Source organism: Petaurus breviceps, unplaced genomic scaffold, assembly GCF_028583685.1.
Source record: "Petaurus breviceps papuanus isolate PSGF00001 unplaced genomic scaffold, PetGlider_PUasm1.0 229, whole genome shotgun sequence".
Lineage (NCBI taxonomy): Eukaryota > Metazoa > Chordata > Mammalia > Diprotodontia > Petauridae > Petaurus > Petaurus breviceps.
The window spans coordinates 7,319,675-7,346,261 of NW_027185903.1; the positions used below are offsets into that span (position 1 = coordinate 7,319,675).

Here is a 26,587-nt window from a genome sequence, read left to right on the forward strand (position 1 = left end):
CTCTCAATGATGGTTGCAGAGGCCAAAATGGAAACAGGTCTAGTGGTTTAGGGGTCACTGCTATTCCCAAATTCTTGGATTCAGGGTATTAAGCTATCTCCATCAGGGTCCAAGGAGAGATAGTGATCACAGTGGTGCAAGTTTGACTTGCTTGGCAAATGCAACCTCCCATCTTCCCCTCAAGAAGCCCTAAAAGCCAGCCTCAGAAACTTGATACACATACTAGCCATGTGACCTTGGGCAAGTCATTTAACCCCAACTACCCTGCCTTCCCCCCTCCAAAAAGCAAAAAAAAAAAAAGATGCCCTAGGAGGAATGTATTATACATACCAAAATATACATTGGAGCACTTTTTATGTTAACAAAAAATGGAAAACAAAGTAGGTACCAGTGTATGAAGGTAAAGGAATATTATTCTATTGTAAGAAAAATGACTATGAGAAATTCAGAAAAACATGGAAAGACATATAAATTGATGTGTAGAACTAAGCACAAGGAAAACATACACAATGACTACACAAGAACACTGCTAAAATAAAGACAAATGCTGTGTAATTACAAAGACTAATCTTGACTTAGAAAAGGGATAACGAAATGTTCCTCATTCCTGTCACAGGATAGGCAGAGACTATGAATACAAAATGGGACATCAGCTGTGGAACTCAGTCACGGTCTTGGATTTGCAATTTTGCATAGTGACTTTTTTGTTATAAAGAAAGGATCGCTGAGGGAAAAATAAAGGTATTGGGGAGTTTTGGAAGACTTGAGAAGGAAGAGGTACAAAAAGGTACAAGGGCTATATCCCAAAATGACTGATATAAAAAAAAAACCACATTAATACAATAACTTTGATATAAAAACAAACAATAATACATTCTTTTTTTTAAAGCAATTGGGGTTAAGTAACTTGCTCAAGGTTACACGGCCAGTTATTTCTGGGTGTGGTGCTGAGTGTCTGAGCCCAGATTTGATCCCCAAATCATCCCAACTCTGGGGCTGGTGCTCTTACTCGCTGAGCCACCTGGCCGCCCCAATAATACATTCTTAAAATGTTTTATTTGTTTCCCCAACACCTAGCACAGTGCCTGTTTTTTTTTTAATTCATTGAATGATATAGATGATAATTAGATGTTAGAGAATTCCTGTGTTCCATTCCAACTGAGGAGAAAAGAACAAGAGGAAAAAAGTCTAGAAGTTAATAAAAGAAACAAGGAATTAGTTTCTGACTATAAGTATAAATACTTCAAGAGAATGTATAGAGCAGATATCATAGAAACTATCTCTAGAAATTTCTAAAAGCACATATAAGTAAATTAATATATATCTATTGATCCGGTCTAGACATTCAGTAGATTCTACATGTAAATAATAATGACTTATAAACTTATAATAAGAACAAATGATTTCTAACAAAATGCTTCTCAGACTAAAGAGAGCTCAAGCTTCTTGATAAAAGAAATAATGCAACAATGTTGGAATGACTAAATTCCAGACTCAGACAATGGATAATAGTAAAGAACACATGGTATCTTCTAATTCTTTTTCAGTTTCCACATGATCGCCTGTTCTGTACAGGATTCATTCACAGAATCACACCCATTGGTGTCAACTAATCCAACTCCTTCATTTTACAGATAAGAAAAGTGAGGCCATACAACTAGTAAATGACAGAGCCAAGAGTTAAAATGCTGTCCGACTCCAAATTGAGCATTTTTTTCCACTAATGTATATTGGATTTAAGCCTTCTGAGAGAAAATTCTTAGGGAGATAAACTAAGGGAAAAGAGAACAATATAATTAGCTCCTCCCTAAAATGTACAGGGTTTTCTAGCTTCTTGTTTTCTCCATCTCTGCTAAACAGGAGACATTGTCTACAGATTATAAATACCTAAAAATCATATTCCTCGGGAATTTATGCATTTAATATCAAACAAAATCAAGAAATCACATTACCTTTCACAGTACAATGTCTAAGTCTCTGATGAAGAGAATTATATTTATCTCTTAAAGGTACTCTTATATCTTCAGAATTGGGAAATGCTTTCACCAAAATTTCTGCTACCTATGCAGAAAGAAATTTATCTTAGTTCTCTGGGCAAAAAAGTAACAATAAAGTCAAAGTCTTATAAAGGTGCAGCACCCAGTGACCTGAAAGTTTTACCTTTCTGGTGGGTGGTAGTTCTCCAATAAGACTCAAAATTATATCCTGCACAAGTTCTTCAATATTCATAAACCTAGAGAAAGGTAACATTCTACATGCCCATTCCAGTGCACTGAGACAGTGCTCTACCATACAAGAATCAAACTCCAACTCCATATCCTAGAGAGAAATTAATAGAGAGAAAATAATTCTGGAAATATTTTTCTCAATTCAGTAAAATCATTTTAAAATGAGATTAAGACCATTTAGAGTAATTTCACAAAATAATCTGATGAATTCAGTTATTACCACTATTATTTTTACTATGAATATAAATACCTTTTTCTTTTCCATGTCTTCTCTTGCTTTCTGATATTGTCTACAACTGTATGACAATTTTTCTCGGACATGAAGCATCCAACACAGAGCACAGAGTTCTCTGAAGCAGCCTGAATCAAAAATAGTTATGTAACTGAAAAATATTAGTCAACATATGCTCTTATCTTTGTATTTTAAAGATATACAGAATGTTCCAAAAGTCTTAGTGCAGTTTTAAGCTACTAAAGCCTATGTATGCTAAGACTTTTGAGATACCCTGTAAAAATCAATATCTTTTAGATCACCAGATAAGGAATTCCCAGCACCAATGCAGATTAACATTCTGTAACTTACAGTCACAGAGAATTGTCTAGGGAATCACAAGATGCCTTTTCTCAGGGTCACACAGACAGTACACCGGAGACAAACCTTAAACCTCCTTCTTCCTGACTCTGAGGACCAACTCTCTATTCACTACATCATGCTGCCTCTTTTTGTTGTTCTTGCTGTTGAGTCATTTCAGTCACATCTGACTCTTCATGATCCCATTTCATGGTCCACCATGTCCTTCTCCAGCTCATTTTACAAATGAGGGACTGAGGCAAGCAGGGTTGAGAGACTTACCCAGGGTCACACAGCTAGGAAGTGTCTAAGCCCAGTGCTCCACCCACTGCCCCATCTAGCTGCTCTTGCCTCTTGGGTATATATTACATAAATATACTTACTAAAATATAGTACTATATATAGCCTCTTTACACTCAAAATTAAAAAAAGATGTACTGCCCACCTCCACCTAAAATAACCTCTTTTTCAAATGGGTAACCTTTTCTACTTGATCTGTAAGTGTGCTTTCTTGGGAGGTAGAGGGACAGCAAGTGGGAAAAGTTTTCAAAACTGTCTCTAAAGAAATAATGAATTCTCCTACCATGTCTATGAGGCTTAAAAATTCTCCCTGACAATGAGAAATTTTAAAATTTGGGAGGTAGGACATACCTTAGACTCCACCTAGCCCATGACTCCAAGGATGAGCCAAGTGTAGTTCAAGATGTTCCTGATGCTACACAGCCCCTCAGCAGCAAAGCTGAACACTTTCCAGGAGGAATAAGGGGCCAGGGTCAGTACCAAGAATGGCAGAGGAGCTTAGACCAAGAGTGTCAAACTCAAATAGAAAAAAGGGTCACTAAGCCATTCATAAGGATCATTGCAGGCTGCATACTGACATAGTTTAAACGTGATATTATCTACTTTACTGTATTTTTATTTATTTTTGTTCAATATTTCCTAATTACATTCAAACCTGGTTTGGGTTGCGCTCAGGAGTTTGGTGGGCCCCATTTTTAACACCTCTAGCCACTACCTCATTCCCATTCTTACTTTTCTGAAAGATTCAAGTAGCTGAAGGAATCGGGGGAAAGCAAGAAGGGGAAAAAAAACCAAACAACCTTCAGTCTCTAATTTGTAGAGTTCTGGAGTTTAAGGGAGTCATATTTCCAAAGTCTAGCACTTTTTGCCATCTCTCACCCTTTCCTAAGAGTGCTTCTTCTAGGAACAGACTATAAAAAGTATAAAAGACAATGAAAAATAATCCAATTGTTAAAAAAAAGTACAAAATTGATGGTTAGAACCAGTTTCCTCGTTTACAAAATGAAAGGATTGGGCCTTTCTGAATGAAGGTCCCATCCAACTGAAAGTTCTATAAATTCATTTAAGTGTCACCTAAAGCAAAAATTATGTTATTCAAACCACAATCACAACTACTACTTAATGGTGTAAGACCCAGATTGTAAAAACTGTGGTCCCAAAATATGTATACTCTCTTGAGAGCTGAAATTACAAATTTAAAGTTCTAACATAAAAATAGTAACCAAATTTTTAAATATTTTTGAGTAGTGGTAATATGAATTCATGTTACAAAATATGAAATACAAAAATACACATACAAATATTTTGACATACAAAAGATGCTCTATTCTGAGAAAGTCCCTTATCACATACAGTTCCTCTTTAGGTCCAAATCAAATTATAAATCATTAAGTTCATATTGCTACAAACCTATTGTTTTACAAGAAACTTCATCAAGCTTTTGGTCTTCAGGGGCTCCAGGTCGATAGAAAGCCATGCCAACTTTACAATAATGAAGCAAAGATTCTGGAAAAGGACTCAGTAAAGGAAGGGAGCCTTTAATTCGAATCTGAAAAGAGAAAAATTAGGAAAAAAAATTAATTTTATAGAAATTTAGAAATCACCAGTGTATTAGATTTCACAAGAACCATTGTGGGTCTAGACAAATATAGGGGGAACAGAAATAACAAGGTAACTGCACCATAAATTTGTAAAACAAAGCCAAGTTTGTTGATTTTGCCAGTGAGGTACCTCTCCCACTCAGGCAGTCACACCATTCAGGGAGGGAGCAGTGCTTTTTATAGGGCTGGAGAGGAGTGGGGATGGAGTAAAAGTTTATTTAAGGTCCATGTCAGTGAGGCTTGAGGCTCATCTGGTATAATACCCCTTTTAACCAGTTTCAGGATTAGGGGTTTCTACATAACAGGATGTGGGGGGTAGCGGGAGCCACTCAGAATAGGTTACATGATAGGATACCACAGAATGTCCTATTTTGGGTTACTTGCATTGTAACAGATACATGGGAGACTACTGGCACACAGAGGGGAACAAAATGAAGTAATTCTCAAAATGAAGTAGCTCTGGAACTACACAAACACTTAACTTAATCAAAAAGAAAGGAAAATGAGACTATAATAAAATTTTGCCATAATCATAGTTAAAATCTTTCTAGAATCAATGAGACTTTTAAAAAGGGCCTTGTCATTTAAATCACTCTGAAGCTCACATATATCTTTAAAGAGAAAAAAACTAAGTAAACTACTTAACTTCTTTTATATTTTTTTTCAGCATCTCTAAAACAAGGAAAATATTTATTTATCCTCTTTCTCTAAAGGAAAATTGAGAAGGCTGAAACTTGTAAAGTTTTCTGATAGCTAGGCTTGTTTTCTCAATGAAATCAACATCATTTTCTACTTACAGTTTGTAAGTACAGTTTATCAAGGGGCAGCCTAGTGTGTGTGGTTCAAGTCCTGTTTTTGACACACCCAGCCATAGACCCCTGGGCAAGGCCTGTGACATCTCAAGAAACTGGTCAACACACTAAAACTACGAGATGCAGGGAAGAACTACATTTGTAGAACATGCCTCCAGATGACAAATGGAGGCACAGATCTAAGCCCTGATCACCAGGTCTGGTTACTTTTTAATAGTCCTAGACAAATCAGGTAATTGTTCTTATCCATGTTAGCCTATGACCTAAAAAATTTCACATAAGCCTATGGTTGGTCATATAAAGATTTTGAGAAAAATTAACAAAGTCCATCCCTGTCCTGCTCTGCAACATGGGCAAAAAGGTCAAATGATTTTGTAACTTATTTTAACCTGTTTGATACTGCTTCATACATGTGTGAAGATGAGGCAGGAAAAGCTGACTGACCATCAGTCATTTCACCCAGAAACAAAGGAAAGGGGATATTTTGGGCTTCTCTTTTGCCTAGGACTTTTCTATTTCTCACACAGCCTCATATTAAATTGGACATTTACTAGGAGCCTGTCAATAGATAGTCAGTGCTTTATGCTAAGTGCTGGGGACACTAATAAAAATTACAAAGTTTACCTGTCATCAGGGAGCTTCAAATCTAGCCTCCAAATTGTGAGCAAGCACCACAAATGACTATATCACAAGGCCAGAAATCCAACAGAAAAGCCTGACTCCCAACGACTATAGTAATCTATCGTTTGATAAACCCCCAGACCCTGGTTTTTGGGATAAGAACTCACTATTTGACAAAAACTGCTGGGAAAACTGGAATATAGTATGGCAGAAACTGGGCATAGACCATTATCTAACACCACATACTAAAATCAAGTCTAAATGGGTACATGATCTAGGTATAAAAGTTTATACTGTAAGCAGTCTCCTAAAACAAGGAATAGTTTACCTGTCAGACTTGTGGAGAGGGAAAGACTTTATGACTAAACAAGAATTAGAGAACATTATGAAATGTAAAATGGATAATTTTGATTACATGAAATTGAAAAGCTTCTGTACAAACAAAACCAATGTAACTAAGATTAAGAGGGAGATGGGAAATTGGGAAAAAATCTTTACAACCTATGTCTCTGACAAAGGACTCATTTCTAAAATATACAGAGAATTGAGTCAAATTTATAAAAATACAAGTCATTCCCCAATTGATAAATGGTCAAAGAATATGAACAGGCAGTTTTCAGAGAAAGAAATTAAAGATATCTATAAGCACATGAAGAAATGCTCTAATTCACTATTGATTAGAGAAATGCAAATCAAAACAACTCTGAGGTACCACATCTCACCAGTCAGATTGGCTAAGATGACAAAACAGGAAAATGACAAATGCTGGAGAGGATGTGGGCAAATTGGAACACTAATGCATTGCTGGTGGAGTTGTGAACTGATCCAGCCTTTCTGGAGAGCAATCTGGAATTATGCCCAAAGGGCTAAAAATACTTTCATACCCTTTGATCCAGCAATACCACTCCTAAGGTTATATCCCAAAGAGATCATAGAAATGAGAGAAAGACCCATATGTACAAAAATGTTTATAGCAGCTCTTTTTGTGGTAGCAAAGAATTGGAAATTAAGGGGGTGCCCATCAATTGGGGAATGGCTGAACAAGTTTTAGTATATGCATGTTATGGAATACTATTGTGCTATAAGAAATGAGGAGCAGACGGTCTTCTTATTTACCTGGAGAGGCTTGTACAAACTGATGCTAAGTGAGAAGAGTAGAACCAGGAGAAATTTGTACACAATTATAGACACAATGTATGTGTGATGACCAACTTTAATAGACTGGACTCTTCTCAGCAATGCAGTGATATAAGTCAATCCCAAAAGACTCATGATAGAGAGAAATATGTGCATCCAGAGAAAGAACTAGAAAGAACTGAGTTTATATCCAGGTGGAAGCAAAATACCTGATCTTTTTCCTTCTCTTACTTGGTTTTATGTCCTCTTTACCATTTTTCATTCCAGCTGGTACAATCCGTCCTTATAACCTGACTAATGTATAATGTCAAAGTATTTACAAATCCTATACTTGACTATAAGCCGCCATGGGGCACGGGGAGGGGAGGGAGGGGGACAAAATGTGAAACTCAAGAAATTGTGGAATTGAATCCTGTAAACTAAAAAAATAAATAAATTAAAAAATATAAATTAAAAAAAAAAAGAAAAGAAAAGCCTGACTCCACACAATAAGACACTGAACCAAACCCCTGCTCCACTTCAGTGTAAAAATAATAGAGACAGCCATAAAGAGGGAATAAGATGATGAGAAAATTCTATCAGTCAGAATGGTGAAGACAAACAGCAGGGTCAAGGGTGAAGGTGACATTACCTTTTGCATCACTTTTCTTGCCCACCTCAATTTTAAGATATACCATTGAGCTGCGGGAAAGGAGCAACAAGCTGCCCGGAAGAGTAGAAGGACTCGCTGAAGGATGCCAGACACCTTCTGACGATAATCTTTCTCAGCTTTTAATAGGAGGTCATCACCATGGTCCTGAGAAAAGCAAAGTAAAAAGAGGAAATACGTCATGTTCGTAAATGAAGGGAAAGGCACAATCCTTTATTAAAATCTTTATGTACCAGGCCCTCTGCTACGGGTTTTAAAAAATATTGTTTCATTTGATTAGAGAATCAATCAAATAAGGAATCTTAAAAGTTAAAGTAAAATTTAAAAAAAGAAATAATGATATTTAATGGTGCTCAAACTGAAAAGTTTCTAAAGAATTACAAGGGGGAAGGCAGTCAACCAACATCAATCTTCATGCTTCGGGGAGGTTCTCTATGGACTCCAGCTGCTATGATTTCATGATGACCCCCCACTCCCTCTTCTTTCCAGAGCAGTACAGGGACACATCTTTCTGACTCCATTTTCCTGCATCTTTAACAAAAAGGTATCACAACTCCACATTGGGGCAGGGAATGTTCAGGAAATTAGATGACAAGCAACATAGCATAATGGATAGTGTGCTCCTCCTCAGGTGAAGAAGATCTAGATTCAAATCCTATTTCTGACACTGGCTGTAGGCCCTCGCACAAGTCTCTTATAAGTCCCAGTTCCTCATCTGTAAAATGGGGGTGATAAAAAGAGCACCTGTTTCAAAAGAAGGTTGTAAAGATCAAACAAGAGGATGCCTGTAAAGCATTCTATAAACACGCTATATAAATACAAGCTATTACTACTACTGCTGCTACTGCTCCTCTTATTATTATGAGAGGTACAGTAGGGAGATCATGGCTTCACTCAGAGAAACTGGAGAGTGAAAAATATGATAAAGTCAGTATCTAAATAGGCAAAGCACAAGATTTCCAATAACATTTTAGCATTGTTTCTAATTACAAAAATTAATATAATTATAAAATCAGATGAAAGAGAAAATAACTATTGAGGATCTAAAATTTACTTTGCATCAGTTCTTCCATTTATTTTCATGTTACCTATACCTATTCAAGGTAATACTTTCTATTATAATACACTTCATAAAATAATATTCTTTTTTTTTTTTTTTTTGCTTTTTGGAGGAGGGAAGGCAGGGCAATTGGGGTTAAGTGACTTGCCCAAGATCACACAGCGAGTAGTATTAAGTGTCTGAGACTGGATTTGAACTCAGGTCCTCCTAACTCCAAGGCCGGTGCTCTATTCACTGCACCACCTAGCTGAATAATATTCATTTCTAAGAAAATTCTAAAAACAAATAGCAACGGCTTGTATTCAAAGAGAAGGTAAAAAAATAAAACCTTCAAGAATGTTTTTCCATTTAAGACTGAAAAGTGTAACAAGTGTGTACAAAATACTGTCTAGAATATTGGAGAAAATAAGACAAGATGCAATAGGTACTATATCAAAAGCAAAATTTCTATTTTCATATAAACTCTACTGTAAAAAAGGTGAGGTGGTTTCATATTTGAAATAGCTATGGATAATACTAAGATTTTCAGTAAGGGTGGAAAAAAACAAAATCAAGACCCATCATTACAGTAAAAATGACACACAGCTTGGTTTAATGGAAAGAATACTGGACCCTGAAGAGATTTTAAAAAGAGGAAAAAGGTCCAATGTACAGAAGTATTCATAAGTTATTTTTGAAGTATCAAAGAACTGGAAAACTAGGAAGAGAGTGCCCATCTATCATAGAATGAATGAACAAATTATGGTAAATTAATGTAAGATAATTGTGCTGTAAAAAAAGGTATGAAATAGTTTCAGAGAAACTAGGAATGACCTGCATGAATTGATGCAGAGTGAAGTGAGCAAAATCAGGAAAACAATTTATATGCCAACAACATTATGAAGGAAAACAACTTTGAAAGACTTGAAAATTCTGATCAATGTAATGACCAACCATGAAACTAGAGAACTGATTAAGGAGCATGCTACTCACCTTTTGACAGAGAAGTGATCAACTCACATTCAGAATAATTATCATGCACAACTGATATGGAAGCTTATTTTACTTGACTACATACACACACACACACACACACACACACACACACATTTGTTAAAAGGCCTTTATTTTTCTTTTTTTTCCCAAGAGATCAAGAGGGAAAGTAGGGATAGGGATAAAGTAGCAACAAAACAAATAAAGAAAAGAGTCTCTGAGACCAACCATAATTCCAGAAGAACTACAATGACACTTGTTATCCACCTGCTGAAAGAGAGATGATAAATCAAGATACAGACTGTGACACACTTTTTGGACATGACCAACGAGTCATGGCTTGATGATGTATGTGGAAGGAGGAAAGAAGGAAGGAAATAAAATAAAATTTCATTCAAAAAATTAGATTAAATTTTTTAAAAAGTCAGTAAGGCATCTTTTTTTAAAATACAGAAGAGGGAACAGAAGGTCAGAAAAAAAGGGAGAAGTCAACAATTTTGAAAGCTGTTTATTCAACTGACTGTATATTTTAAAAGAAAAGTCAGCTATACATAAAATTCTCAGAGAAGAGGTAACAAAAGAGGGACAAAATGATGAAAACGTTCTCTTAGACATTATTTTTAAACAATCAATCTAATACAAGAAAAAAACAGCCTTTCAAAATGCAGAGCAATAACAAATAACAGAATGGAAATATTTATTGTATACCTCTGTATCCAAGATTGGAAGTATTTTTTGGAACTTCTGAAATTCAATTCTGATTTGTTTTGTGACAATAAACAAGGAGAGCTATACTATTTACTTAATAGGAATATTATATGAAATTACCTATTCTCATTTGTAAACAGTTTAAAAGATTTTATATATTTCAGAAGACAGTTTTTATTATGGTTTTATTTTCAAAAACCTTGCAGGAAACAAAATCAGGTACCTCTTATATCTATGGCTAGGGGCAAATTTTAAACAACCAGAGACAAGAGGCAATAACAAAAGACAAAATAACTTCAATTATATGGAATTGAAAAGATTTTTCATGAACAAAATTAATATAACTAGGATAACAAGAAAAAAATTGTGTCAAATATCTATTTTAATAAAGATCAAATATCAAAGATACACATATATATCCATATATATGTAACTAACAGAAATATGTAAGACCAAAAGTCATTCTCTGATAAGTGGTCAAAGGATATGAACAGTTCTCAAAAAGACTACAAAACTATGAATGATTACATATGAATGACTACTCCAAATCAATAACAACAAAAGAAATGCAAATCAAATAAGCCCCAGAGTTTCATCTCATATTCAGCAAATTTGCCAAGATAACAAAAGAGCAGACTACTTAATGCTACAAGGGTTGTGAAAAGACAGGAATACTAATGCACTATTGAAAGAGCTGTGAACTGGGACAACCAATCTGGAAAGCAACCTGGAATCATGCAAATAAAGTGGCTAAATTGTGTATACCTTTTGATTCTGAGATTCTGCTATAGAATATACCCCAAGGAAGTCAATGAAAATCAGAAAGGCCTCATAAATAACAAAATATTTATAGCAGCACTTTTTTTTTTAGTAGAGAAGAACTGAAACAAAGTAATTGCCTATCATCTGGGGAAAAGCAGCGATGTATGAACCTAAGAAAGTACTATTGTGTTGAAACAATGAATATGATGAACAGAAAAGCAAGGGAAAACCTTTATGAACTGATGCAAAGTAAAATAAGCAGAAAAAGGAAAATCATATAAACCATGACTACAATAATGAAAATGGAAAGGACAACAATATAATGTAAACATAATATTGCAAAATTAAAATGACCAAGCTTGGCCCCAAAGAGATGAGAAAGCACCTCTCCCTATATCTTTGCAGAGGTGTGGAACGCTGCAGATAATTCTTTCAATATGTTATTTTTTCTGAACAGTTTTCCCCCCTCTTTTTAATTTTTTGTTATATAAGATGGCTTTCTGGAAGGAAGAAGAGATACAATGGAAAGCAAAAGAGATATAAAAATGAAAAATAATAATTTATTTTAAAATACTTTAAAAAATTAAATTAAATTAAAAATGGACAGGATATCTGATTTTCAAAGTACTTTAAACTTTAATCCCTCATACTTACCTCACTAATAACAGCTGGCTGAGGACAATATAATGGAGGAGAGGGAAGATACAAGCCCATAGGTACTAAGCCCCATAACCTCTTACTGAAGTCTTTGGCTGAGTCTATCAAAAGCTGAAATGTCTCTGAAAGAATATCAGCATCAGCCATCACTGCTGCTTTCAATATTTCCTGTATGGAATTAAAAAGTAGGTCTACATCTTCTTCTTCAATAGGATCTATAAAATGGGAAGACAAATATAACCATTAATTTGTGGAAACTGATAAATTTCAAAGCTAGCCACTTAACTTTTTAAAAATTGACTCTCAAGCATAAATATACTTACATACATTCAGTTAAAACTATTTATTGTCTGCTATATGCCAGACACTCTGCTAAGCAATATGGATACAGAGACAAAGAAAAATAAAAAATGTAATCCTTGACCTCAAGGAACTCAATATTTAAATGGGGGAGACAATGTTCATGGAAAACATAAACAGTATAAGTGGAAGGTAATCCCAGAAAAAGGCACTAGCAGCAAAGGAGATAAGGATTTGAGATGAATCTAAAAGGACCAAGAAACCTAAGAGCTGAAGGTGAGGAGGAAAGAAATCCAGTCATGGTACAGTGAGGACAAACATACAGTCAGCTGATAAGAGGGCTGTGTGAGAAACATCAAGGAAGATGGCATTGCTGATAAATAGTAGAGGGAACAAGAATCCATGCATGGAGATTGGGAAGTATAGGAGCAACCCACTGGCATACCAAAGATGGCTGCTAGCACAGGTTCTTAGATCTGTTTCACTAGGAAAGATAGCTGTTCAAGGGGTCAACAATCTTTTTAAATTACATTTACCAGTTCAGGGGAAAAGTCTGCACCCTGAATTTCAGAGAAAATATAAGCAGAGAAATAAAGACCAACAGACAGGGATCTGACTGCCTGAATTAACTATATACTTCACATATATCCCTGGATCAAGAGAGCCTTTACATCTGAGCAGTTGAGGAGCTCTGAACATATGGCTACTCAGAATCTCCACTAGGGAATCACAAGATCCTTCTCATAAGCAAGCCCCCAAAGCAAAATACCAAAGCAGAGTATGTATACACTTCTCAGAGCACATATATACTTCTCAGAGCCAGAAGGTATCACAACCCTCTCGACTTAGTGCCTAATTAGAAACGCCTTCCTACAAGCAAGCTTCCCTTAATGGGCTCCACATGAGGCTAATGATGGGGGGAAGGTCTTATAACCCATTAACATTATAGGACGGTAGGAAGGAGTCAAGTGGTAAAAAGCTTTAAATGTCAGAGGATTTTATATTTGGTCCTGGAGGATCAGTGGAAGCCCCTGGAATTCAAGGAAGGGCTGACATGTTCATACTTTTGCTTGAGAAAAATCACTTTGGTAACTGAATGCAGGATGGACAGAATGAAGAGAAACAAGCCAGGGAGACCAACCAAAAAGCTACTGTGACAGTATAGGTATGAGACAAGGAGGGACTGTACCAGGGTAGTTGGCTTGTGAATTGAAAGGAAAGTTAAACAAAAGATGTAGAGAAGATAGATGGAATATATGGAGTTGATGCGAATAAAGAACCAAGGAAGATATCAAGGTTGGGAGCCTGAGTGACTGAGAAGATGGTGGTACCTCTGATGGTAAAAGAAAAGTAAGGAAGAGAGGAGATATGAGGAAAAGATAATGAATTCTGTTTTGGCCATGTTCAGCTTGAGATGCCAATGGAACATCTAATCAGAGATGCCCAAAAGGCAGTGTGTGCTGTGGTTTAGTCATTTTGGTCATGTTCAATTCTTCATGACCCCTTTATGGGTTTTTTTTGGGCAAAGATATTGCAGCATTTTGCCATTTTCTTCTCCAGCTCATTTTACAGATGAGGAAACTGAGGCATATAGGATTAAGTGACTTAGCCAAAGTCACATAGCTAGTAAGTGTCTGAGGAAAGATTTGAATTTGGATCTTCCTGACTCCACATCTGGCATTCTGTCCACTGTGCCACCTAGCTGCTTCACAGAGAGACAAGGGCTACACAGGCTGTGTGTGTGTGTGTGTGTGTGTGTGTGTGTGTGTGTGTAAGAAAATCTAGGAATCATGTGAATAGATCACTAAACCCACAGAGGCTGATGAGGCTGATGAGAACACCAAGGAACTCATAGAAGCTGATGAGATCACTAAGTAAAAACCAAAGGATCCTCTACCTCATCAGGTATTTAGATATTTTCCTTTGTCTTGGAATATCCACTCATATATATATGTGAACTCTTTTAGATAATCTTTTTTTTTTAAGCAATCAGGGTTAAGTAACTTGCTCAAGGTTACACGGCCAATTATTTCTGGGTGTGGTGCTAAGTATCTGAGCCTGGATTTGATCCCCAGGTCATCCCAACACTGGAGCCGGTGCTCTTACTCACTGAGCCACCTGGCTACCCCTGTCTTTTAGATAATCTTAAGGCCATATTCCTTTAGGTTCCAGGTCTGTCCTTCCAGTCCTCATTTCTTTAGCTGGGTACTGTTATAGATGTAAGCCCTTCCAAATTGCAGTCCCAAGACAGAGCAAGCATCTCTGCCTTTTGGTCTTTCTTAATGGGAAAGGGGGATGGAGGAGAAGGGAAGTTAAGGGGACAGGCATGGGAGATGCAAAGCTCTTGGTTGAGAAAGTGGGGGAAGGTATGGCTTAAGGAGGGATGAAAAAGTCTGGAAAAGTTGCTGTGGTGAGATAGTGAATTGAATAGGGAGGAGCAAAAGAATCACTATGCCATAGTGAGGTCCAAGTTAAGATTATGTAAAATTGATTTGTCATGAACCCCATTTGAACAGTTTCATATTTTTTCCCATTATTTACAAGTACATGACTAAGAGTGAAGGCAGTAGTTATAGGAGTAATATAAGGATGAGGCTTGGCAGGGTAAGATTCCAATAAAGGACCAGGAGACTAGAGAGGAGAGTATAAAGTAGAACGGATTTACTAAGATGTCAGGATGGGCAAGGGATTAGAGTATAGTCAGCACAGGAGTTATGGCCTGGAAAAGAACTGAGAGAGGCACTACAGGCTACAGAAAAGACAAAGAACAAGTTTAGGGGTTGTGAGGCAAAGGGAAAGGTATAATCACAACAGATTATAATCAGATAAAGGAATTTCTGAGTTCATGAACATGAAAGTGAAATATTTGTATATAATAGCAAGAGTAAGGTTATGGGGGCGGCCAGGTAGCACAGCAAGTAAGAGCACCGGCTCCAGTGTTAGGACGACCTGGAGATCAAATCCCAGGCTCAGACACTTAGCACCCACCCAGAAACACCTGGCCGTGTAACCTTGAGCAAGTTACTTAACCCCGATTGCTTAGGAGTGTCCAGGTGGCTCAGCGAGTAAGAGCACCGGCCCCAGTGTTGGGATGACCTGGATCAAATCCGGGCTCAGATACTCAGCACCACACCCAGAAATAACTGGCTGTGTAACCTTGAGCAAGTTACTTAACCCCGATTGCTTAGGAGCGTCCAGGTGGCTCAGCGAGTAAGAGCACCGGCCCCAGTGTTGGGATGACCTGGATCAAATCCGGGCTCAGATACTCAGCACCACACCCAGAAATAACTGGCCTTGTAACCTTGAGCAAGTTACTTAACCCCGATTGCTTTAAAAAAAAAAGAGTAAGGTTATGATCGTTTCTGTAACTGAAGTGAGGTGGAGAGGTAGGTCATGGGAAAAGAGGAAGTCAAGGAACTAGAAAGTAAAGGTGTTTGAGGGAGTATCAAGATATATGTTGAAGTCCTCTAGCATGAGGACAGGAGTAGGGGAGAAGAGAAAGACTGTGAAAACGGCACTGAATTGGGGAAAGTGTCCTAGAGGGTAGCAGATAACGGCTACTAGAATTCTGACAGGATGATAAATAGGGATTGAATGACCCTTAAAAGATTAAGGTTACTGAGTGACAGTGATAAAGACAGATTCTGGAAGTGGCACTGGGAAGAAGGTATGTATTCCTTGCATCTCCAGTGCATTAAATTGTTCTCTATGAAGGATTATTAGGAAAATATAAATAAGAAATGCACAACATTAAAGTATAAAAGGATTGTAATGTACATACATAAGAAGAGGACCCACAAAAATATCACAGATCCATCAAGGCCTCAAAGCAATGAGTTTGGGAGAGCTCAGGTGCTTAAACTGCAAATGCCATCTACTCTTTTCAGATAATAAACTTAAGGTGTGGTTCAATCAGTAGACACTTAAGACCTTTGGAAATAGCATGAAAGAATTTACATAAATTAACCTGATATATATAACAGCAAATGATAAGTACCATACCTGTAAACTGTTTGTATTTGGGACCCAACTCGTTAGCCACTTCCAAAGACGCTGGTTGACCTAAAAAACACTGTAGTTTTTCCTGAAAAATTCGTGTTGGAGTCATGTTTAATGGTAGAGTTAAATCCTTTTTCTTACACCTCAAATCATTTGGGGAAGGAAAACAAAGGAAAAAAGTCAATCCTATTATGGAAGAAGTGAAAATTTCAAGATTTTTTACACATCTTTAATTTATAAAAAGATAGTTATATATAATAAAACAACAGATATTACAAATATAGCACATTGCTATTTAACAAGCTCCTTGCCTAAAACTATACTTTAAGAAACAGTGCAAATATTACTTCTCTCAATTTATGAATGAGGAAAATGAGGCATAAAAAAGTTAATAAATGTGTTTATGTTAATAGTATAGGAACTGGGGCTAAGAGTCTAGTTTTTAGAATTCACTGTTTGGTGCTCTTTCCACAAAACTATTTTGTGCTCATGTTCAGAGATCAAATAAATATCTGCAGTTAAAATACATTATTCAGAATTTTAAAAACAACAGAACACAAACCACTTAAACTGACTACTTTATACCCTCAATCAAAGAAAAAAAATTAGAACATAATGGGTTTCTTTCAATTTCCATACAAAATGTGGAAGTTTGTTTTTAATCTTTGAAAATATTAAGTGCCCTTTGAAGGTGAGTACTAATTTGAAATGAATACATTTGGAAGTGATAAAGTTCCTATGTGAAATGCAAACAATAGTAATAATAAAAATTAAACTCTCAAAATGATGGCACTACTGTGGTAACTGTGAACTTAAACATACTTGAAAAATGCACACCTTGATAAATTGCTGTTACTTTTATAGCATAATTTGAAGGCTAAACCAATTGAAACAGCCATCTTCCAGTCACCAAGTCTGTGAGCAAGCCACACAGCCTCTGGGATGAGACCAGTGATAAACAGCAATTCAAGAGCATATTCAACTGTCCATAGATATGAAAGGTTTTGATCTCTAATAACACTTGCCACCTTAGAGTGCTGCAGAGGAATGATTCGAACAGACTGTTCTGTGAACAAATAAAGAAAAGGAGGAAATATAAAATTTTAAGCACATTTGTAAGACAACTAGGGATTTTTTAGGATACCAGAATGATTCCTTAAATGTCTGTGTTGACCTCCCCAACTGGCAGTCTTCTGCAATAAAGTCCAAAACTGTGAAACTGTTTACAGTTTGGGGTTATTTGGGGGAAGGGGAGAAGGATTTGAGGGTTTTTTTTGTTTTTTACAATGAAACCACTTTACTTAGTATTCTTGGAGATCTTAGGCTGCCTTCTTTAAAACAAAGACACAGAAATACAAAGAACCCAAATAGAACTAGCAAAATGATATTTAACATATTCTAGAAGTTCCTTTTCACTACCTATGTGAATGGCATGAATAAAAATGCAGATTTCACTCACAGATCAAGACTCACACAACAGTTTAAATTAATCAACAAATATAAAAGTGCTTCTATACAGCCTTATGGATTTGAAGTTAGTGCCCTAAAGGTTTATTTAGGACATCCTTCTTGGAGCTGTTATCCTAAAGATGCTTGACATCCTAGAAGTTGAGAATCAAGTTTAGGTTCTGATCAAGAATTGGTATAATTTATTTTTGTCTACAGTATTCTCAGTCTCTTCTCTTCTTTCTTTCGACCACATTCAATTCTGATCTTTACGTTTTTTTTTTGCTTTTTGGAGGGGGGAAGGTAGGGCAATTGGGGTTAAGTGACTTGCCCAAGGTCACATGGCTATTAAGTGTTAAGTGTCTGAGGCCGGGGGCGGCCAGGTAGCACAGCGAGTAACAGCACCGGCTCCAGTGTTGGGACGACCTGGAGATCGAATCCCGGGCTCAGACACTCAGCACCACACCCAGAAATAACTGGCGGTGTAACCTTGAGCAAGTTACTTAACCCTGATTGCTTAAAAAAAAAAAAAGTGTCTGAGGCCGAATTTGAACTCAGGTCCTCCTGACTCCAGGGCCGGCACTCTATTCACTGTACCACCTAGCTGTCCCAATCCTTGCCTTTTTTTTTTTTTTTAAGCAATCGGGGTTAAGTAACTTGCTCAAGGTTACACGGCCAGCCATTTCTGGGTGTGGTGCTGAGTGTCTGAGCCCGGGATTCGATCTCCAGGTCTTCTCAACACTGGAGCCGGTGCTCTTACTCGCTGAGCCACCTGGCCGCCCCTAAGCAATTGGGGTTAAGTAACTTGCTCAAGGTTACACGGCCAGGTGTTTCTGGGTGGGTGCTAAGTGTCTGAGCCTGGGATTCGATCTCCAGGTCTTCTCAACACTGGAGCCGGTGCTCTTACTCGCTGTGCTACCTGGCTGCCCCCTTGCCTATTTTTTAAGACTGAGAGAACAGAGAGGGGAGGCTAAGGGTAGCGAAAACAAATGTAAATAACCAAAACTAGATTTTGTCAGTCCCACTCACACCTCCAATTAACACAATATGGCAGACTCCCTGACAACAAATACAACATCAGAGACTCTACAGACAGCCTGACACAGTAGCCCAGGGCCAAATACCCTAGACTTCCCTCAGGATACAGCACCCCAATGAGATCCCAAAAAAGCCAAAAGATGGTGCTCTTTTTGTGTTTGGCCACTGAAGCCCAAGATTCCTGAGTAGATAAAGATAATTTTCCACCCCAGTAAGAAAAAAGGTCATATTAACTGGAAAAGGCTCCTTCAATGTGTAGCATTCTGTTTGCCAAAGGGGGTGGGGGGAGCCAAACAGGGTTATCCCTGGGTAGGCTAACAGCACTCAGCAGCCTACACTGGAGAAAGAGTTCATATGCCAGCATCATACCCTGTCTTATTACAGCTATGGCTTAGGTTTGTTACCTAATCATTCTACCTCTAGCAAAAGGTCTTGCCTACTGCTTAGCTTCCTTTTACTTTTCTCCAATCTACCTGCTTGTAGTCCAACAGTGCTCCTTATCTTGTAACTTACCTAACTCTCTAAATTCACCTAAGTTCATTGCCCACAGCTTCTAGTTATCTAAGCCAGGAAAGAACATCTTTCTAGCTTCAACAAGAGAAAAGGAATTAAAAACATGGACAGGGGTGGGGAACCTGTAGTCTCAAGGCTACATGTGGGCTTCTAGGTCCTTGGATGCCGTCTTTTGACTGAGTCCAAGTCTTACTTAACAAATCCTTTTATTATGGAGACTTGTTCTATGAAGTTTGGATTTAGTAAAAAGGCCACACTTGAGGGCCTAGAGAGCCACATGTGGCCTCAAGGCCACAAGTATCCCACCCCTGGATAGGACCTGTGCATGAAGAAAAAAGTCACCAACAAAGAAAAAGGATACAAAAAGTCTGGAACTATGGAAGACAAAGTTACTGACCTAAAAATTTTGCCTATGATTTGTTTTATGTTCAAATGTGTAAGGACAAAAAAGAAGTTATACATGAAAGTATTTCTGTCCTGTAAAGTTACACAACAAAATTACTGTTGAATTCTATAGAACAAATACCAAAAACATGGCCAATTTTAACATGGTCATGGAAAACAATGTAAAAAGGAGAAAGGAAGGAAAGAAATAAGCCTTTATTAAGTATCTACTATGCACCAGTCACTGTGTGAGGCATTTTGGAAATATTCTCTCATTTAATCCTCACAATAACCCTGCAAGGGTTATTCCATACAATAACCATAATGTATAATATTATATATTACATATATCATATTATGTTATATATGTTAATATGTTATATATAAATAAAATATGTATTATATTATATATAATTCTAGCATAATTATATGTGGAATATGTTATTATATGTTATATCCAATAAAACAAATAAAATATATTATTATATATAATATAATACTGTGTATAATAACCACAAGGTGGGGTTATTATACTCATTTCACAGTTGAAGAAACTGAGAGAGACAAAAGGTGATATACTCAGGTGATACACAGCTAGTAAATCTCCAATGGTTTTGAATTTGTATCTTCCTGATTTAGCTGCCTCAAAAAAGGCAGACTCTGGCATTAGAGGATCTGGATTCATAAGCCAATTGTGCTACTTGCTATTTATGTGACCATGAGGAAGTGACTTTACTTCTCTGAGCCTTAGTTTCTTCATCTGAAAAATAAAAACCTGTAAAAACAACCTTTCAGGGAGCAGAGTCAAGATGGTGTAGAAACAGGACTTCCTCGGGGGGCTCTGGCTTCTACCACCTCCAATTCATGTAAAAGGTGACTCTGAACAAACTTTGGAGCTACAGAACCCACAAAATGACACAGAGAAGCTAACTTCACGCTAAGGACAGACCAGCAGACCGGCAGGAAGAGGCCAGCGCAGTGCTCTGGGAGTCAAGCCCAGCCCTGAGAGCCAGAGGTTTTAGCCTCAGGGCAGGCCTGACCAGCCGCTGGCTGGAGGGACTCCAGATCAGCAGCAACTGTGGCCCTTTTCAGATTTATCAACACAAAGATGCTAAGGACAAAGTGAGAGGTCAGTGCAGTGTGGACTTTGGGACCAGTAGTCGGAAATGCATTGGATTTTGCCCCCAGGGCGAGAAGCCACTGAGAAACTGGGCACAGCCAGCACCACATGGCAGCTTCAGCTCCTGGCCTGCACAGTGTAGGGGGACCAAGCGACCTGAGGGTATTCGCTCTTGCTTTAACCTGCTTGGATGTGGATTGCAATCTATGGTGGAGATTCTGGGGTGTATGTCCAGCTTGCTAGAGCATGTGGAGACCCCAGAGAGGGCACCCATCTAATACCTCCAGCAATTGAGAAAACTCCAGCATTTGGGACGAAAGCTCCCCTGTCTGGTGGCAGAGTCCTACTGTGGCAAAAAGCCCAGGGGTCAAGGGACTGAGGGGCAACATGACCAGGCAAAGGAAACAAAGCAGACAGAAGATTCCAACATTAGACTCTTATTTTAGGGACAAAAAGGACCAAAGCATGGAACAGGAGGAAGACAGTGAAGTCAGAACTCCTGCACCAAAAGCTTCAAAGGAAAATACGAGCTGGTTACAGGGCATAGAGGACCTTAAGAAGCAGATAAGAGAAGTGGAGAAAAAATTGGGAAGAGAAATGAGAACGATGCAAAAAAATTACTAAATGAGAGTCAAGAGCCTGACTGAGGAAAATAACACCTTAAAAAATAGACTAACTCAAATGGCAAAAGAGGCTCAAAAAGGCAATGAGAAGAACAATGCCTTAAAAAGACGATTTTGCCAGATGCAAAAAGAATCTCAAAAGCTCAATGAGGAGAATCATTGCTTCAGAATTAGACTGGAGTAGATGGGAGCTAATGACTTTATGAGAAATCAACATGCTGTTAAACAGATCCAAACAAATGAAAGAATAGAAGGCAATGTGAAATATCTCATGGGAAAAACCACTGACCTGAAAAATAGATCCAGGAGAGATAATTTAAAAATTATTGGACTACCTGAAAGCCATGATCAAAGTAAGAACCTAGAAATCATCCTCCAGGAAGTTCTCAAAGAAAACTGCCCTGATGTTCTAGAACCAGAGGGCAAAATAGAGGTTGAAAGAATCCACTGATCACCTCCTGAAAAAGATCCCAAAAAGAAAACTCCTAGGAATATTATAGCCAGTTTTCAGAATTCCCAGATTAAGAAGAAAATATTACAAGCATCCAGGAAGAAACAATTTGAATATTGTGGAAACACAATCAGGATAACCCAGGATCTGGCAGCTTCTACACTGAGGGATCGAAGGGCTCGGAATATGATATTCCGGAGGTCAAAGGAGCTGGGATTAAAATCAAGAATTACCTACCCAGCAAAACTGATATCATGTAGGGGCGGCCAGGTGGCTCAGCAAGTAAGAGTACTGCCTCCAGTGTCGGGATGACCTGGGGATCAAATCTGGGGTCAGATACTTAGCACCACACCCAGAAATAACTGGCCGTGTAACCTTGAGCAAGTTACTTAACCCCGATTGCTTTAAAAAAAAAACTGATATCATGTTTCAGGGGAAAATATGGATATTCAGTGGAATAGAGGACTTTCAAGCATTCTTGATGAAAAAACCAGAGTTGAATAGAAAATCTGACATTCAGATACAAGAAGCAAGAGAAGCATGAGAAGGTAAACAGGGAAAAGAAATCATAAGGAACTTATTAAAGTTCAACTATTAACATTCCTACATGGAAAAACAATAATTGTAACTGATGAAACTTTTCTCAGTATGAAAATAGTTGAAGGGAACAGAAATATATATATGTCTATATATGAGGGTATATGGGCATATGAATACATATGTGAATGTGTGTATATGTGTTTACAGGTATACATAGATAGAGGGCACAGGACCAATTTAATAGGGAGGGATGATACTTAAAAAGTGAAATTAAGAGGTGAGAGAGGAATATAATGAGAGGAGATGGGGAGAGACAGAATGGGATAAACTATCTCATATAGAAGAGGCAAGGGAAAATGGTTACAATGGAGGGGAAGAACAGGAAGGCAAAAGGGAATGGGTCAACTTTATTCTCACTGAATTTGGCTTGCGGAGGGAATTAAATACACACAAAATAGGGTATCTCACCCTACAGGAGAGTAGCAGGGGAAGGGGATTAGAGGGAGGATGATGGAAGGGAGGGCAGGCTGGGGGGGAGGGAAGTTGGAAGCACCCACTTTTGAAAAGGGACAGGATCAAAGTAGAGAATAGAACAAGTGGGAGGTGGGATAGGAGGGAGGGAAACATAATCAGTCTTTTACAATATAACCACTATGGAAATATTTTGCATAGCTAGACATGTACAACCTATATTGCATTGCTTATCTTCCCAGTGAGGGTGGGTGACAAGGGAGGAAGAGAATGAATCTGGAATTCAAAGTTTTAAAATCAAATGTTTAAAATATATATTATTATTATTAATATTTTATTTTACATGTAACTGGGAAATAAGATATACAGGCACTGGGGCATAGAGATCCACCGTGCCCTATTGGAAAGTCAGACGGAGTATGGGGGAAGATATGGGAGAGAACAGATTGGAGGAAGGGATGTCCAAGGAGATCGCTATTTTGGGGTGGTAGGGAGGGGAAAAACAGGGAGAAAATTTGTAACTCAAAATGTTATAGAAATGAATGATGTAAACTAGAAGTTTATACAGCATTAAAAAAAAAACCAACCTTTCATGTCCCTTCCAGTTTTTAAAGTATGATCCACTGAACCATGATATAAATAAACCTTGTTTCCAAGTAATTCATTAATCAAGATGAGATTTAACTATATATAATAAACAATCACTAAGTATTGGGAGGCAAAAGTCCCTAAGGACCTGTTTTAATGAACAAATGAGAATACTATAAATTAATCTATTGACTAAATGGCAGCATGGCCAAGTGGACCAGGAGCCAACCAGAGTCAGAATTTCCCACATGCTGGACACAGAATCCTGACAAGTCACATCACCCCTCCCCCTTAGTATCCAAGGGAATTCTCCATGACCAGAAGGTGCACAGCAGGTGCTGATCTGCATTCAAAGACAGCAAATTCCCTATACCAATGAATCAGAGATTTGGTTTAAAAAAAAGTTATTAAATATAACTAGGTACTTTTCTTTCTAAAGTGCTCCATAACAAACTGTTCTCAAATTGTCAAACGTTCAAATTTATCACCACCAGACAAGTCAGTTAACTTTTCTGGGCCTCTGTTCTCTCATCTAGACTGTACTTCTTAAACTGTGTTTAAGAATTGCTGAAGGAGTCATGAGTGGAAAAAATTTAAGTCCTGATCTAGAACATGAAGTAATTGGATTAGATGAATTCTAAGGGCCCTTGAAATTCTAAGATCCTATGTCCTAAATCCCTCTATCTCCTTCAGGATAAGAACAAAAGTAAACTTCAACCCAGTACCTTGCTAAATGTTCACACATTTTTAAAATATGGCATCTAATAAAATCATGAAACTTTGCTGTAATACTTCTGAATGTATATCTGTATATATGGAGGGCAGTTCAAATAGTCACAGAAACCACAGGATCCCAAAAGTATAAATGAAGCCAGATATCATTTCTGTATGAAGGATCTCATGAAGACTCAGTGGTTGAGGGGGTGAGAGGTAGAAGGAAAAGGTTGTTATATTCATTAATAAACAACTATTTCAAAAGGCATTAACAAAACAAAACAAAAAAGAATATCTGTACAACATTTGTGACAAATAAAGCTTGTCCAGGTTCCACTAAAAAACATCTGGTAACAGGAATCCTTATGAATACCAATTACCAAAAAGAGATGACAAAATATCTCCAGTTAATGAAAGTAAGAACCTGATCTTATTGGTATTTTCATGTTACAAAAGTCAACTCAATTGAAGCTAGAGAACTATCTTTAAGTGCTGTCAATCAATCAGAAGCATAATCTAAAGTGTTATATTTGAGAATAAAGCATTGTGTAAACTGAGGCATAATTAAATATTATTCTTTCAATAAAAATACCTGATTCTATGTGAAGTGGAGGAAGAACACCCACATTGTGAGGTGGGAGCACATAAAGCTGCTGGTTGGTGAAATAGGAAGCCATGAATCGCGCCATGCACCGAACAACCACAACTGCAGCCTCAAGACGAACATTTCCAATTATTCCAAAATCACAAAGAAAATTCTCTGAAACTAAAAAGTAACAAAAACATAGGTAGTATGAGTGGACTATGAACAAACTAGTAGAAAAGTGTTAAACATCATTCTGACAACAATTCTTCATATATGGAACAACACACTATATTATATACTCAAGTCCATGAAGAAAAAAAACAAAAAGATATAATTGGTGATTATGTCTTGGTATCTAACCTTAAAGATAACAGGAATGTTAAACAATTAGCTCAAGTATTAAAATAAAAATAATTTTAAAATACAAGGAGTCTTATTAACATTATTCTAGTGATTCAAGAATTATAATCTTAGCTATTTTTTTAAACTATAAAAAACTACTTTACAAACTCCAGAATACCACTGGTTGGCATTAATAAATCTGAAAATTAATACTAATCCTAAATAACTATACTAAAATTCAGGTTTTAAAAACATATAAAATGTATATCGCACAACTAAAATACTAAAGTTCATTTCATTTCCCAAGAAAATGGTCATTGTAGGTTACTGTATGTAATAGCACGTAGTGTATATTAAGTGGAAGTTATAATCTTCCTAACATTACTAATTGCTCAATTTTGTCATATCAAGTTGGAAGAGGTGGGAAGGAACCATTAGTTTCTTCAGATCTGAAGAGGAAAGAACTTACAGGCCCAAATGAGAATGTATCCCTAAAAATATATTACTGTTTCATATCACTTATCCTTTGGTTAACATTCAATTGACTTGGAGCAACTAGGTTGGTGCAGTGAATAGAGCACCTGCCCTGAAGTTAGGAGAACCTGAGTTCAAATCTGGCCTCAGACACTTAACATTTACTAGCCATGTGACCTTGGGCAAGTGACTTAACCCCAACTGCCCTGCCTTCCCCCCGCTAAAAAGCAAATATATACATATATATTTATGTAAATATAAATATATATATTCAATTGACTCTAAAGTTCTCTCAAGCTATCATCCTTTAAATTCTATTTTTTCACAGCTTTTTCTCCTTGGAAAAAGCTGTCAAGTTATCTTTATTTATATGTTCTCTCCTCTCACTCATTTCTCAACTTTTTGCACTCAAGCTTCTGACCTCATCACTCAAATGAAACTGCCCTCTCCAAAGTAAACTCTCTCTTAAAGGCCAAATCCAGAGGCCTTTTCTTAGTTTTCATTCTTTTGATGTTTCGGTAGCATTTGACTGCTGCTCTCTCTGGTTTTTCTTTGCTATCTCTTGGTTTTCTTACCTATCTCCTTTACAGGATCATCATCTATTTCCTGTCCCCTGACTGCGGCTTTATCCTAAGCCCTATTCTCTTCTTTCTTTAAATTCTCTCTCAGTGACCTCATCAGCTTCCACTGGCACAATTATCTCTAGGCATATGATTCCCAGATCCTGCCCTACCCTCTCTCCTGAGCTTCAGCCCAGCTTCACCAACTACCTACTGGACATTTGGAACCAGATGTCCTGAAGGCATTCTGCAAACATACTAAGGCCCCCTTTCCCCTCTAAGATAAATACTAAGAAATAATGTTCCAAAATTCCAAGTAAACAAAGTCCTATACTCAAATACTTGATTTTCTGCTTGTGA

The 26,587-nt window shown here is 37.3% G+C and overlaps 1 protein-coding gene across 8 annotated transcripts in view; it reads right to left on the reverse strand.

Moving 5' to 3' along the window:
- CPLANE1 (ciliogenesis and planar polarity effector complex subunit 1) overlaps positions 1 to 26,587 on the reverse strand; it is a 148,359-nt gene that overhangs the window by 97,977 nt on the left and 23,795 nt on the right. For 7 of the 8 annotated variants that reach the window (XM_069096163.1, XM_069096162.1, XM_069096164.1 and 4 more), the window contains 9 exons: positions 24,858 to 25,031; positions 17,215 to 17,443; positions 16,381 to 16,520; positions 12,076 to 12,293; positions 7,902 to 8,066; positions 4,510 to 4,648; positions 2,479 to 2,588; positions 2,161 to 2,319; positions 1,953 to 2,061 (listed from right to left, as the gene is read on the reverse strand). In XM_069096163.1, coding sequence (XP_068952264.1) covers positions 1,953 to 2,061; positions 2,161 to 2,319; positions 2,479 to 2,588; positions 4,510 to 4,648; positions 7,902 to 8,066; positions 12,076 to 12,293; positions 16,381 to 16,520; positions 17,215 to 17,443; positions 24,858 to 25,031 — 1,443 coding nt within the window. The remainder of the gene's footprint in view (positions 1 to 1,952; positions 2,062 to 2,160; positions 2,320 to 2,478; positions 2,589 to 4,509; positions 4,649 to 7,901; positions 8,067 to 12,075; positions 12,294 to 16,380; positions 16,521 to 17,214; positions 17,444 to 24,857; positions 25,032 to 26,587) is intronic. The other variant, XM_069096166.1, reaches the window with a different exon arrangement.